Below are 16,267 nucleotides of genomic sequence, written 5' to 3'. Positions count from 1 at the left end.
GGGTAAAATATTCTTATGAGCAACGAGGGTATTCCGTCTGAGGGGCTGGAGGAATTAAGACGGTATGCAAATGAATCAACTGGGAAATTGAAAGTTCAGAGTGCCCATTTTTCACTGACACCGACAGCCAATGAACATTTGACACAAATAATCCATGCTGACGACGATGTGATTCATAAATATGATATCACCTTGAACGTTATTGTTGGTGCTCATAAAGGGGTGTGGCAGCCGCCAATAATTAGCCCCGACGATGTGATTAATGTATTTAAGAAGGAGCAGGCAAATTTACACAAAAGACTATACCTTCCTTTTCCCCCCAGTGGTGTGTTTACACCAATTCCACGGCGAAATTGTTCAAATTAGATGTGTTTTTATCGAAGGAATTGTTGGGGTATATGCTACATGTGCAACTTCGTAATTGCATTAGATTTAATGTGTATCATGCTCTCCCCTTACCCACTCTTGTGGGAAGAACTCAAAATATGTTCATTTTCATTCAGCCTAGTCAACCCTATGTGTTTGTAGATAGAATGGAAAGATATGTTTAGAAGCCATCCCAGGTATAATGTAATGATTGTAAAGAGGTAGCTAACAACAGAAGAATTTGTAAACAATCATACCCATTGTAGATCTATTGCAGATCCACAAGGATTGCGAAGCTGGCATGTTACAGCCAATTAATGCAGTCCCTTCATCTTGCGAACGTAAATTGTTGAATTAAACCAAATCGTGTGGGTACCTACTGGTTCAAGTGAATGGTAATACGTATGTTGCGCCCAAGCCCGAAAGTATAAATCTTCCACGTATAAATCCGAAAAAATCCCTCTGATATTGTTGTGCGTGGGACGGGAAAGTTAACCTTTTTAACTTGATGCAAGGGGTACGGTCTAGGAATGGTCTCTCAAGGTGAAATGGTTGCGATGTCTAATTACACGAATAAGGATTTCATTCCTCCTTCAGCTTGAATTGTATTGCAGAGGGACAGGGGCCTACCTGGGTGCAACGACCAATGAGAACTCTGGGCCGATACGCGGCGGATTTCCATGCGGCAGGTGTAAAAGTAAATGATATTGAAAAGGCATAAAGCAGGAGAACACACATTTTAAGTACTCATTCGCATTTATCTGCGCTGGGTCATCTATGTTTTTGCCCAGGTATCTGATTTCTTTTGTATTTTTATTTATGTGAATGTCGTTATATAGGGGCTGCAAACGTAAAAGGAACGGGAGTGGGAACGACTGCAGGGAAATATGCCTCATTTTCAAGGCTAAGGTTATAAGCCAACTTCATGTTTCCAAAGAACAATTACTTTATTTCGGCAGTACGACCGAAGCAGGGTCAAATGCCGATGTCGTGGAACTATCCTCCCCCACTCATCCCACCTGAAATACACAACCACGATTACCTCCAGCCGACTCTGGTAATGCCAGCAGTAGAAGTTAACTAACTGGAAGGCCTGTGCCCTCTATATTGTGATTCTAAGGCTATGATGTTTTATGTATGCATTTCAATGTTGGCATGCAATTGCATGTAATTGTATCTAGATGACATTTTGAGCGGGATTGGTATCCACCAGAGGCTAGTGGTGCACCATTGATGCTGAGAGAAACTATCTTTCCCCCATGTTTCTCTCCAGTGGTGGAAGAAGAGTTGCGCACGATGGAGTGAGTCCCTTGACTGAGGCCGCTGTGGCCGCCGCGGACCATTGACTGACCGAGTCAGTGATTGAGTCACTTTCCACATCACCGCGCATCAAGATGTCGTCACGTGACGGTGCAAGTGGAGCGAGTGGTCGCCCATGATAGTGAAGACGGAGCTTGGTGACCCCTATGGAATACTTGAGGCCCAAACCCGCTCCCGCGACGTCAAGATAATGATTAAGGAATGACTAAAACTCCCAGAGTTGAAGAAGGCAGTCGCAAACGACCGACACAGTTGGGCTGGGTCCCTCCGGTGGTAGCGCTAGTGCTTGCGTGGTTGCCACATTTGTTCATTCCTTAATTAAAGTCTGGGCTTAAATCAGAGTGGCGTTGGACTCCATATTTTCCGATTCTTTCCGATGCCCACCCACATCAAGCTCCCAGTTACCCCTGACGCAGCCACTCGACTCGCTGGGAAGCTTCAAATTGCCGTCCATATCATCATGTGTCGCATGCCTGCGTCCTCGCAGGGATACGACAAATGGCTTTCAATCCAAAATAGAACTCATCCCACCCCAAAACGCATCGCCAAGACAGATATCGTCGCGAAATAAGATAAATATGTAGACTCCCTTAAACACTACCACTGCAAATACACTCCGCAAATCACGAATGGTATTTTAAAAAGTCGTGTTGAACCACACTTGTAGAATTCGTTCAATAGCCCCCTCTCCAAATCGGATACACTGCCACCACGCTGGAATTATTAGGAAATTATTAGGCTAAGGTCACACTGCTTGGCGTTTAAACTCCTCTTTTTTCACAGGAAGTGTCTCCAGACAACGTGATAGCTCGCCCTTATTGCTCGTTGCGCCGCAATGAAAATTACGTAGATATGGAAAGCACGTGAAGACGCCAACTTTCAATTGATTTGACCAATTATATCTAAAAGACAATTATTATCGCAACGGAAAAATAGCGATGAGGAATGAATAAGGGTAAATACTCACAGATAAAAGCACTAAGTCGAAGCAGTATCTTCCATGGTATTTCTTTTCTTGCGCTAGCAAAAGTGTAAGAAAATCTTAATATCTCTGATAAATTATAAAGCACTGAATCCTTTTATTTTATAAACTGGAGAAACAGTAGAGATGGAAACAATTGTAAGAAATAGAAAGATCAGCGATAAATGTAGATATTGAAATGGAGCCTTAATTTGCAGTACAATTGAGAGCGTGCCAGTAGAAGTGGGGCGCCGCAGCGACAGAGGGAGCGGAGAGAGTGCGAGGGGTGGAGGGGGCGTCGGCCATCCATCCCGTGCTTCCTCCCATCGGCGAAATGAAACGAGGAGTGGGCGGAGGGGATGCGGATTGGGATTCGCAATGCGGAGCGAATACTAAAGGTTTCACTTCCCCGCAAGATCGCCTCTTCCTCGGGGAAAAATGCTGTCTTCCATCCGCGGAGAAAATAAACGGTGGCCGTGCTGAGGGCGTTGTCGACTCCTCTCGCATGAAATGCTTTCTTATTTTCCTAAAAGGACTTACGGCTGGGAGAAAAAAGATTTTGCGACACAGTTGAAGGGATTAGGTGATGCTTCTCATTCGGATGGGTTACAAAAAAGGAGATTAGAATAATGGAATTTGGTTTGCCACGTAATAATGTAAAGGCATCAAGGAATCGCCCTTTTTGTCTGGAATGGAGAAGAGACGGAAAACAGAATAATCATGAATTTTAGGCTTGGATGAGATATTTTGCTGAGCGACTGCGAAGAAAAATGTAATATTGAAGCCAATAAAAAATACAAATCTAGCACACAATGTATACTGCGGACATAAAAAACTGACACCATTAGTCTAGTCGATTTTACATGGAATATTGTGGTTTATTAACCATCAACGATTCCCAACAAAGTTTCAATAAAATCAAAATGATGAATGAATTGACTATTTCAAATTAATATGAAAGGTAAATACTTCTAAAATATTTGAGTTCAACAGTTTTGAGGATATTCGATAGCTAATATGAAATAATTTTAGTAAAAATGAACATTTAGAGCATGATTTCATCGATTAAACGCATAATTTGAACATTTCTCGACTGGAGGAAAGTTTTATGAGTATATAATTGCAAAAAAGTACAAAATTCAATTATTAATGTTTCTTAGGGCAAGATTTTGAAATATATTAATTTGTATCTATCCTAATTGCACGTTTTTTAAAAAAAATGTGCAACGATGTGAATCATTAAAAACTCCCCTAAATTTTACTTAAGTGCCATATTATTTCATTATCCGTAACATGGTCAACTATGACCAATAATTTTTCCAGGCTTACAATTCTTCTGGAATTTCACACCGAAAAATAAAACAGAGAAAGCAACCTTACTTCATCCAAACACATAGGAAACAAGAGGAAGACTTGAAGGCTTAAACGAGAAGTGAAAACATCAAAATGTTGCTTATTCCACGCGCCTCGTTGCACTGCTTCTGTTGCGTTGCCGGAATGACAAATGTGGCGCTTCGAATATCCAGTCTGCGTGCGTATAACCGAGGCACCGAGGGAATAGCATTTCTTTCGCAGCGCTTTGCCCGAATGCAAAATGAAAGGAACGACAGACTATCGTCGGAAGTTTCAAAAATAGTCGGTCCGAGTGCATCGAAGAACAGCTGGCGCCCCCCCCCTTGCGCAGGAGAGGGGCGAAGCCGGCGGCGCACGAAAGTGGGGCAGACGGGGGGACGGGGGGAAGGGGGGGGGCGCCTGGCGGCGGTGCCACTCCTCCGGGGAAGAGGGAATGAGTCGGGGAGGGGCGGTGGGGCCTCGAACCCCCCCCACAGGTTGCAAAGCAGTCCCGAGGGAATGACCGCCGGAAAGATTCACAACCGGGAATGAAATAAGAAGGAGCTGGTGGTTGCCTTCTTTCTCACCCGGCCATTTTGCAACGTGGTCCAATACGTTTCGCCAAAGCGCCGGAAGGTATTTTAAACGCACGCGTGAATATGTATCGGCGCCTCTTTTTGTGCGCCCAATTCCGTTTCCTGAGAAGGACTGGTTATAGGGTTGAATACATAAAATTTTTTTATTAACTATTTTCTTTCATATCACAGAATACAGCTTAACTTTTTACGCATCCTCAGCTGTTGAGATAATGAATCAATCGCTCCAAGAATCTTGGCATTAAATTTACCATCGCATTGATTACTCGCTTCTGAATGATAAAAAACAGTTGATCCAGATCAGAGCGGGACTCTTTTCTCGTAGGTGGCACACCCATAGTGTTAGTAAGGCACGAAGGAAGACATAACGACACGCAAACTTCAAAACTGCAATAAATACGAGATGATTCTCCCAAGTAGAAGATTGCTCAAAATCAGCAGCCGTGCCTCGTGCCTTGGTGATAGACGCATCTCTGACAAAGATTATTATTTGCGCAGAAAACTATTCCCATAGTCAAACAAGGTTGTCGCAAGGGAGCGATGTTTCATGAACCGATATCTATTGAAAACGCAAATCAACGGAGAGAGCACCTTTGGGCCAAGAGGAACTCCATCAGTCGCTCGCACTCTGTGTGCTCTCTGCACGTTTTCACCACAATCGGGCATCGAACCAGTTTGAGCGATTGGACGGCGGAAGGTCTTCCGCCTTAGTTAAGGAGTGTTTTAAGCTGCACGTACCTCACACTTCGGTGGTTAATAAGACTTTCGTGGAGAATGACAAAATTGAATTCATTAAACGGACTTGATTTTGGAAAAATGCAATATGTGCAGGATGCCCGTATTGTCTACGATGTCTATGTTATTTCATTTTAGGCAAAGAAATAAGTTTATATATTTCTCCTGACATTGCGTTAAATTTCGTTTCATAAATGTCCCCAGAAGGCAAATACGGGGCTAAAAAAGGTAAACATTTTTCAAGTATAATGAACTGGGTCATATTTAATTCACAGTAACAAGTTGCCAGCAGACATGAAAACTGTATTTCCATGCTTGAAAAAATTTATTGTTGTCTCGAAAAAATTTTTATTTAAATAAACTACGTAATTTCTTAAAGTGCTCCGTTCTATTCTATTCATTAAGACACGGAAGTGCAGATTGGTGGATTTATTGCGTGAGTACCCACAAGAGATTATATTTGAGAAGCGTCAGCAAAAGTTAGGGTTCCCAGAATAAATATTGATCGAGATATCACATGAAAGGGAAGTTCATTAGATTTGGTATTTCCATATTTAAAGATTCACGCCATGTTTGCACGTAAAACTGGTTTATAATGATCACGACGAAAATAACCGGTATCATATTCACGGGATCATCAAAGATCTCCTCTCTCCCTTAGCAACGGCTGATATTAGGCCTGCAAATGGCCCTGCAGGTGCACTAACACTACAATTGCATGCAGTGCGTTGCATTCAATTTGATTGATTTTTATTTTGAAAATGATAAAAAGCTGAAGCACATCAAGACTCCATATTAATTAGAGAGAAATTGGAATTTTGTTAAAATATTTTTAAAGACATACGTTACTCTTTTTATAGGGCAAATACTAAAATATTTCCAGAATTTTTGCAATAGAGTAAATAATCCGGTCAAATCGGCCGCCAATCTTTTTCTTTCATTCCTGTAGGTCTTCCCACGCCTCTTTAATCATTTCCTCTCCATACAGGTTGAACAGCAACAATAGTGATAATGGGCAACCCTGCCTTACACCTCTTCCTAACACTGCCCATCCGCACTCCCCGTTCCCCACCCGAACCTGAGCAATCTGAGACATGTACAGGTTGCGGATTAGCCTCCTGTCCCTCCAATCCATTCCTATTTTCTGCAATATACGCATTATTTTTCCCCAATTCACTCTATCAAACGCTTTTTCGAAATCTACGAAACAGGCAAATACCTACTGGTTGTGTTCTATATTCCTCTCAATTAATAATCTCATTACTGCAATGGCATCACGCGTACCTCTCCCCTTTCTAAACTCAAACTGATCATCCCCTAAGCAATCATTTGCCCTACTCTCAATCCTTTTGTTTATGATCCTAAGAACAAATTTAGCTGCGTGGGGTATCAAAATTATTGTCCTATAGTCCTCACATGATGAAGCCTATACCTTTTTCGGAATAGGAACTAAAACTGATATTACAAAGTCCTCCGGCCAGATTCCCTCCTCATAAATACTACGAATCAGCCCATAGTGCCTCTTCCTTCCACATTTTCCTGAACATTTTAATAGTTCCGCGGGAATGTTATCCACCCCCACAGCCTTATTTAGTTTCATCTCCCTTAATGCCCTTTCTCATCGTCTGGTATGCCTGGACCTAAGCTATCTTCCTCTACGTCATATTCTTTCTCAATGTCTAACTTTGTTGGTCGAAGTTCTTTACTATACAGTTCTTCTACATACTTCTTCCATCTCTCTTGGATCTTATCTGTATCAAATATTATTTTATCTCTTACTGCTAGCACAGATCTTTACTTCTTCAAAAATACTACTGGGCTTTAATGAAAAAAGTTATTTTGTGTGGAAGTCATTGCTTCCTCTGGTTGCCGATCCCTTTATGCTTTTCATCTTTTCTGACGCCGTGAGATGGCGACCTCGCCACATGCCACGCGCGCGGCTGGAATGGCGGGGGGGGGGGTGGTTTGGGAGAGGTCAAGGAGGGGTCAAAACTCACGTGGGCTCGTCCTCCAGCACCAGCTCCTCGAACTCCAGCAGGAGGCGGTATCCAGGCGGCGCCGTGACCACAGTTTCGCAGCGGACGTCATCGGGGTAGGGCGCCGGGAAATTGGGGCTGGTGACGACTGCGGAAGAGATGCCGGCCCCGGGCAGCAGGACGCCCGCCGACGCCCCCTCGCCCCCCCCTTCCTCCCGCGCCCCCCCGTCGCCCCCCTCGGGCGACGCCCCCCCCTCCCGCGGGTCCACCAGCCTCACCTCCCGGTTGCACTCCACCCGGCCGCCCCTCGCCGGCCCCCCGGGGGCCCGCCCGCCCCCGGACCCTCCCGCCTCGACCGCCGCCGACCCTGCGGATGAGAGGACGACCGATGAGCACTTCCTCGCTCCCTATTCCATTCATGCGAGAATATGGCATCCACTCAATCGAACTCTTTATCTATGCAATGCAGCGAATCAAGTCGATCAACCGTGAAAGGTTTAGACAACGTGTATTTTTCGATGCTTAATAATATCTTCCTGCTGTTGGAAAAATTTCGGCAATAACATAGGATGATGAATTGGACTCCTCTTTAATTAATGCGTCATGAGCGAGAGTAAAATTAATTTCACGGGTGCCAAGATATTCACGTTCCATCGGGCAACTCCTTTTTCTATGCACTGGTAATATAAATTTAATATTATAATGATAAATGCCGGGTCCGGTGGAAGACCCGAGAAAACTTAATCGATGAAACAGATGGCTGAAACGTAGAGTGCACGGGGTTCGCTTGGCTATTGCTGACGAGAGAACAGTGAGCGTAATTTAGGAGACCATTAAACTCTAACGCACTTCGTGTGTAAATCGGATGATCGCCGTTTAAACACCAAATTGTATCCATTAAAATCAATTTTTAAGAAGTTTAAAATAATTAATAATAATGTCATCAGGTTAAACCGGATGAAAGCTGGGATTTTTTGCGCTCCATCTCTCCCTGTAAAAAGAATTATATTAAAACGCCGTTTTTGCAAAATTGGGTATTTTAAGACAATCAGGGGATCATCCACATTAAATAGATAAACTTCATGTTCCACAGTTACAAAATAGGATCAATATTAGTTATGTTCAAAATAAGCACAAAATTATATTAATATTTTTTTCTACAGCTACACGAGTTCCTCCCTTGTACCCACGTTAGGACAGAGTTACATGTCGAGCTTGCTGGTACTAGCGATTGCATTTTGAGCTAATGCTCGAATGGTGAGCGAGAGTTGGATATCTATCGAAAAGGAAATGAAGATTTCTATCTGACGATAGAAATAAGTCGGAGGGCAATTGCATGAATACCCAAATACTTTACCACATCAATTTGAGCATTAGTCGCGATCGAAATCTATATACTTGCAATAAACCTATGGGAACATTTTAAATCACTTGAGAGGAAACAAAATCAAAACTGCTTTTAATGCAACAACTTCCTACGGATAATTACACTGAATAATTTCAACAACTAATCATGTCGTGGATTATATAGCGTGAGGCCGATTCAAAAAAATGTAACACTTGCCTGGACCAGAATAATGTAAATGAAAGAGAGGAAAGGCTGAAGGACTGCGGAAACTGTTTACCAGACCGAAAGCAAGGATGCAACTTTCATCGACCGACGCACAATGGGCAAATGAGTGGACTCCATGCAGAATCCCAGGGTCTTCGGTGTGACGAGGGACGGGCCCGGATCCACCTCACGCGAGCGGGGGCGGGGTACCCTAGCACGCACCTGCCTCCGCGGGGGCGGTCACGCCCTCTCCCTCGATGGCCTCCCTCTCGCACACGTAGTAGTTGGCGGCCGAGCAGTCGCGGTCGTTCCACGCGTACGTCGCCGAGAGGCGGTGCGGGGGCGGCGGCTCGCGGTGTGCGGTGGCGGTCGGCGGCCAGGGGCGAGGGGCTGCTGTCTTGGCGAGGCGGTGGACGGAGGGCGCCGAGGGCAGGTGGTACGCCCGCCGCAACTCCACGCAGTCCTGCCCCGAGAGGCCGTCGTCGTTGGGCTGCCGGTTGTAGTGGCCGTGGGCGGCCCAGCCCGGGAACCAGTCTGCGGCAGAGGGCAGAGGACCTATCAGTCGGGAGCGCCCCGCGGGCGGAAGTGGCCGCTCGTGCGTGGTCAAGGCCCAACGTCCAAGCCCCACCCGATCAGTCAGGTCACTTCTCATTGAGGTGAAATAACTTCCGCACTCACGTTTGCAGTTTAAAGCACCGCAGAATATTTAGACAATTAGAATTTTATGCCAGAAAAATTAGATATAGATGTGTACCATTTCATCGTCACAGGGCATTATTTACTTATTCCGGGGACATTATATAAATTAACAATTAAAATTTAGCCATCCAGCCTAAATTACCCATCGACGCACCGGGTATGTCGATGAACAATCAGTATAAATAAATATGGGAGCATCTCTCCATCAAAAACGCAACTGACCCTACGAGTTGAGTTCCATTTGTACAAGTTTCTATACCTCTCGAAGGCCGTCAAAAGCTGTAGGTCTGTGGGGCCGAAAGTGACGATGAAATGTGTCGGCAAATGGAAAGGAGATTCAGTTAGGAGTAAGGAAAGTTCGAAAATTTTTAATCAAAAAGATACCATAAAGCTTTTCCTGCAGTAATAATATTTCTTCCCGCATCGAGGCCTTTGACGGTATAATCGAAGTCCTGTAAACAACGAATATCAGCTTGGCTATCGGTTACTGGCTGCAACACGTGAACGAGGAAACTTAATTATTTGGTGGTATGAAGCGAATGCTAAATCTTCTTCCCTCTGATAAATTTAAATCCCAAAGCCGCAGAGTGACAAATTTTTCATTCCATTCAAATGCGAGGAATCATGCTATCACACGAAGGTCTTATTACACGAGCAAGTGGCTGGAGTTGAAGTTGCAGCGAAGGCGGTCTCAAGGAGGGCCGCGGGGAGGGGCAGCGGGGCGAAGGGAATGAGGGGAGGGGGGCACAACAGGTGGCTCACAAAGGGAAGTGCCGCTCCCTCCACTGATCCTGAGCAGATCCGATCCCGCATTACGACCCCTGGTCCGAAACTGCGAGGAGAGGAAATCGAAAAATTCTGCCGAACATTAAGCATACGGCCACGAACATCATTTTGCAGGGTTAAAGGTTTCATAGGCTGCGTTACGAGGGAGAAATCCGCAACCCATAATCAGTTTTGTGACTCTTCTTTGAGGGAATCTGACACGCCGTTTTATTAAAGCAACTAACTTTCCTGATTTACACTTGAGTTAAATGGTCACTATAATACTGCGCATAAGGACTTGGGATTCTAAACGTTACCCTTTGAATAATGCTAACTGAAAAAATACTGCTCCGTATACATTCAAATCGACATTACAAATTTTTTACCTAAAGCGTTTGCTATTGATATAATTGCCTTCTTAACTTTGGTCACTCAATTTTGTGAGCATTAGATTTATAACCCATTATGGTGTTTTTGGGGGAAAAATACAATTGTAATCAAAAAACATCAAATTATGGTTTTGTGCCTCTCTCGATTTAGTAATATTTATGAGTATTTAAAAAAATCTTCTCGTTCAAAGGAGGGTGATCGAGATGGTGCGGTGGCTATCGCACTATCTTCCCAACCAAACAGGCCGGGTTTGAATCCAAGAGGCATCGAATATTTTTCAGGGGTAACTCGATCCCTACTAGAGGTTCTTTGTGGAGGGCACTTTGAGAGAGTTCGCCAAATGGAACATTAAGCTGCGGAACCCTTGGCGCCTTTCGTTAAGAGTAGGCTTATGCCGACGCCGAGTTTCTCTTCATCCTTCATGCTTTCCTGCCCATCCCTATTGGCGCTAATGACCTTAGTTGTCCGTCGCCTCCCCTAAATAATTCTGCTACTCGGTTAAAGGAGACATCCTTTACCTAACAACTACATACTAAAGAAGGAGACTCGGAAGAATCGCTTATGGTTTTGGACAGAATAAAGTAACTGCGTGACTGAACATATTGGGCTATACTATTTTATTATTTATTTATTATTTTATTTATTATTTACTATCGTTTATTTATTTATTTTTATATTTTTTTCATAATTTTTATTGATTTACTGCCTATATCTTCTCTAATTTCCCACACCCATCTTTTGCCCATTTATAAGAATACGGCTGGGGTTGACTCTTCCCACTATATAGTATATTAAAAAAAGGCTTCATTGCACAATCACTGTTAAATGGGAATCCAGTTTAGTAATAATTTGTTCTCAAGTGCTTTCGGAACAAGAGTAGTAGATAACGGGCCCAGACAAGGGCTGGCCCGTTAAAGTCCCTTCCCTTTTCGGCAGCCTAACGGACTGTGTAATACCGCAAGCCCCTTCATCAAGGCTGATAAAGGCGAGAAAAAGCAGCGAGAGCCTTGGGAAATGGAGCGGGCAGAGTGGCGAGGGGCGACGGCGGTGCAGGAAGGGGCGGATTTCAGGGTGGGCGAGGGTGATAAATGGCGCAGGGAAGGGCAATGGCGGAAGGGAATGAAATACGAGCGACAAAAGGGATAAGGACATTGGGAAAACAGTGCAGGGGAAGGCCAGCAGGACGACATGAAGTGGAAATCCTCTAGGAAAGTGTCCGTGCATAGTGAAAGAAGGCGGGGCAAGAAATAAGACTAAAATTAGATCGGATTCCTTGTAACTCGGTCCAAAAGAACCCTCTGTCATTTCCGTTGCGTAAATATTCCTAGAGCGGTTTTAGAACTGGTGAAAGCTTTGGTCAAATTACAAGTACGTAATGCGAAGGATACTGAAGGAAACAAATAGGATTATAATCGCAGAAGATCTGTATCGCTTCTTGCAATCAGACAGAATTAACAAATTTCAAAAGAGTCGATAGACTTGCAGGTTTGGCTTTCAATCACCCTCGCCCCCTCAATGCCACAAGCAGCAAAAATGTGAGAACGCGCGAGCTGGTTAACATATGGGTGTTTCAATCGTTCAGACCTCCCGGATTGAACTCAGCCCACTAAAATCATCCAACAGCCACCATACCCTCTCACCCCATAGTTCATTCGCCCCTAATCCCATCCCCACACATACTGCGTCCAGACTTATCAGGTGCCTAAATTGCTCAAATTTAGGAGGGGCGCCATCATGAAGGGTGTCCAAACTCATCAACAGTTAAGAGAGCGCGAATCTAAGCACCTATTTCGGCCCATATTTTAGCAGGCAATACCATACTAAAAAACCATATTTAAGTAAAATTTTAAATTTTTACCTCTGAATATACCAAAGGTGTTGAAAGCGACAGCAAAAGCGTAGGGATGAATGGAAGTTAAAGTATAATTCATTGGCATCATAGCATTATTTTCCAAAAATATATGGAACCCAAATGAAAAATGATCGTATAATTGTACGAGTACTCTCATGCAGGGAGTCGTACTCGACGAGAGTTTTCTTAAAAACAATATGTATATTAAGTGTTATTTTGTCATTTTATGTGTTATAAAAATTTATACATATATATATTTGACTCTAAGAATTACATAAACGTATTGCATACTGGAAAGTTAGCTTAAGCCTGAAGGTAATGCACCGGCTGCGATGTGGGGAAGTTGGCATATTACTTACTCGAGAAAGAAAACTCGGCGCCATCTGTCCACCTGAAGTCTCCTTCACGGACCACATCCGAAGCCCCCACCCAGTATGAGTTGTGCTCCGAATAGCCCGGGCTGACATCCGACCGTAGGAAAAGAATGAGTCCAAAACAGGGAAAAAGGAATGGGATTAACAAAGGCAAACCATTGATAGACTCATAAATGTAGAAATTACATGCATAATCAAATCATAGACTTCAGCAACATCAATGAACCTTCTATTGAAAGGTTTTTGAGTGCACAAGGAAAAATCAAGGTGCAAATAAATGAAATTAAACACTATTCTGGTCAGCGAGTGCGTGTTTGAACTTTTCAATCCTTGTCAGTCCGGCAGACGCCGACAGCATGATGTTATTACAAAGACAAAACGTACTGATATTTTGGGTAATCGCACACACATACAAGAGAGCTAAGTAAAATAAACAAACAAACAAATAAATAAATATATATATATATATGTATATACGCATAAAACTGATAAATGTATTACGATTCATTAATCCTATGAATTAATTAATAAGCTGTTCATTCTTTTTCATTGATGAACTTCCATCTGAAATGTACATTCGCTGTAGAGACTAGATATCGTCTGATATTTTGATTATTGGTAATGGTAAACTGAATTGGAAGCAAATTAATTGATATTAATATCAGTATTGCTTATGTATCATTCTTAATACAAAGTCAAATAGAAACAGTTAAGGGCAAAATGGCACATGCACATTTGAAAACAATTGGGTAACATTAATTGCCTCTTAGAAAATAGAGGATACCTCCTCAACCTACACCAGGCGGTATACCGTGAGTAAAAGGGATGAATATCGAAGGTATAATAAAATGCACACTTTTCCACTCAAACAGAAAGTTCAATTTCAAGGTCTTGAATGCATATATATATATATATAACACTTAGCACTAGTGGACACAGACAAACACACACAGAAACACACAAAAAAGAGACTCACTATTTTTCGAATTTTCTGTGGTCGTGACCACCTTTATCAAAGAAGAGAGGGACAGAACTGAAGGGAATACGAGGGCTAGAGCGATGGATGGAAGGGGAAAGTGGGGAGAGAATTACGAAGGGACGGATTTGGAGGGGCAGCTTTAGAAGGGTGGGGAAAATGTAGAAGGTGATGGGGGTGGAAGGGGGATGAAAATATAATTAGAGCAGGGTAATTAATGCCTAATATTGATTCCTGGCCAATTCCAAGACTCCAAGAGCCAGATGAAGGATTGCTCTAATGTTTTCAGTTTCAGAGGAGGATCAGAGGGTGGGAGGGATACTATGATGGATACACTATAGCATTTATCAAAGGGAGTGTTGTGTTCGGAGGCGTGTTTCGGGATAGGGAGCATATCAATTAGGGAGGAATTTTTGCATGAGGCGCGATGATTGTTAATTTTGATATTGAGGGGTATGGTGCACTGCCCAATATAATAGGCAGGGCAAAGTAGGCACTTCAGAAGGTACACTATATTGCTAGATGTACAAGTAGAGAAGGGAATTAGTGGGAGAGAGTTAAAAAGCGGGTGGGAGAGGGATGGATGGATGGACTATACAGTTCTTCTATATGTTCCTTCCATCTCTCTTGGATCTTTCCTTCGTCAATTATTATCTTACCCGCCTTATCTATAACTGTTATCATAGATTTCCCTTTGTTACTTCCCGATAGAGATTTAACTTTGCAATACAGCGCACCAATATCACCCTTCCTCCGCAGACTTTCCATATCCTCGCACTGCGTCTTCAAACATGCTTCTTTTGCTTTATTTGTTGCCCGCCTCAATTTATTAATGCGCTGTATTGCAAAGTTAAATCTTTATCGGGAGGTAACAAAGGGAAATCTATGATAACAGTTAGAGATAAGGCGGGTAAGATAATAATTGACGAAGGAAAGATCCAAGAGAGATGGAAGGAATATATAGAAGAACTGTATAGTAAAGAACTTAGACCAATAAAATAAGACATAGAAAAGGAACATGACGTAGAGAAAGATAGCTTAGGTCCAGACATACTCGACAAGGAGTTAGAAAGGGTATTAAGGGAGATGAAACTAAATAAGGCCGTGGGGGTGGATAACATTCCCGCGGAACTATTGAAATATTTGGGAAAATGTGGGAGGAAGAGGTTATATGGGCTGATTCGTAGTATCTATGAGGAAGGAATCTGACCGGAAGACTTTGTGAGATCAGTGTTAGTTCCTATTGTGAAAAAGGTTCAGGCTACATCATGTGAGGACTACAGGACAATAGGTTTGATATCCCACGTAGCTAAAGTTATTCTCAAGATAATAAACAAAAGGATAGAGAGTAGGGCAAATGCTACTTAGGGGATGATCAGTTTGAGTTTAGAAAGGGGAGAGGTACGCGTGATGCCATTGCAGTAATGAGATTATTAATCGAGAGGAATATAGAATACCACCAGCAGGTATTTGCCTGTTTCGTAGATTTCGAAAAAGCCTTTGATAGAGTGAACTGGGAAAAAATAATGAGTATATTGCAGAAAATAGGAATAAATTGGAGAGAAAGGAGGCTAATCCGCAACCTGTACATGTCTCAGACTGCTCAGGTTTGGGTTGGGAACGGAGAGTCCGGATGGGCAGTGTTTGGAAGAGGTGTAAGGCAGGGTTGCCCATTATCGCCGCTGCTGTTCCAACCTGTATGCAGAGGAAATGATCAAAGAGGCTAGAACTGGAGGTAGGAATGAAAGTGGGCGGGGAATCCGTACAATCAGTTGGGTTTGCTGATGACCAAGCTTTAGTTTGTCAGTCAGCCAAGGGTTTGCAAGCATTGCTGAGTGAATTGGAAATTCAGTGCGACAGGTATGGGATGAAAATCAATATTAATAAAACAATGGTTATGCGATTTCCTAGAATGAAAAGGGCTAAGTTAAACATTAAAATAGGAGGGCAAAAACTAGAGCAGGTAGAACAGTTTACGTTTCTCGGTAGTGTTTTGGACCAACACGGTCAAAGTAGTAGGGATGTAAGGAGAAGAATTGCGCTGGGCAAAGAGGCTTTCACAGGGAGGAGGGAGTTGATGAGAGGGACGTTGAGTAAGGATGTTAAGAAAAGACTCGTAAAAACTTTGATATGGTGCGTACCTATGTACGGTTCGGAAATGTGGTCATTGAAGCCGGAGGATAGACTTAGATTGTTAAGCTTTTGAAATGTGGGTGTGGAGAAGAATGGAGAAGGTGAAATGGACAGAGAAGAAAAAAAAATGAGGAAGTACTTGGTATGGTGGGCGAAGGTTTGTTGGGAGCAATCCTATGGAGGCAGGAGAAGTGGATGAAAGGGGTATTGACCGGCAGTGGGATGTTGAAGACTGTTATA

General features: G+C 43.1%; 1 protein-coding gene across 1 annotated transcript in view; it reads right to left on the bottom strand.

Annotated features, from left to right (window-relative positions):
• Positions 1-16,267, bottom strand: part of LOC139696479 (uncharacterized) — a 434,479-nt gene that overhangs the window by 149,548 nt on the left and 268,664 nt on the right. Inside the window, exons 5-7 of the mRNA XM_071595264.1 lie at positions 12,904-13,004; positions 9,061-9,372; positions 7,308-7,653 (exon numbers count right to left, since the gene is read on the bottom strand). Of these exons, the coding sequence (XP_071451365.1) occupies positions 7,308-7,653; positions 9,061-9,372; positions 12,904-13,004 (759 nt within the window). The remainder of the gene's footprint in view (positions 1-7,307; positions 7,654-9,060; positions 9,373-12,903; positions 13,005-16,267) is intronic.

The sequence above is a fragment of the Hetaerina americana genome, unplaced genomic scaffold (genome assembly GCF_022747635.1).
Source record: "Hetaerina americana unplaced genomic scaffold, ioHetAmer1.1.p SCAF_7, whole genome shotgun sequence".
Taxonomy (NCBI): domain Eukaryota; kingdom Metazoa; phylum Arthropoda; class Insecta; order Odonata; family Calopterygidae; genus Hetaerina; species Hetaerina americana.
Note: the sequence above shows the minus strand (reverse complement) of the source record. Positions and strands in the feature narration are given on the sequence as shown.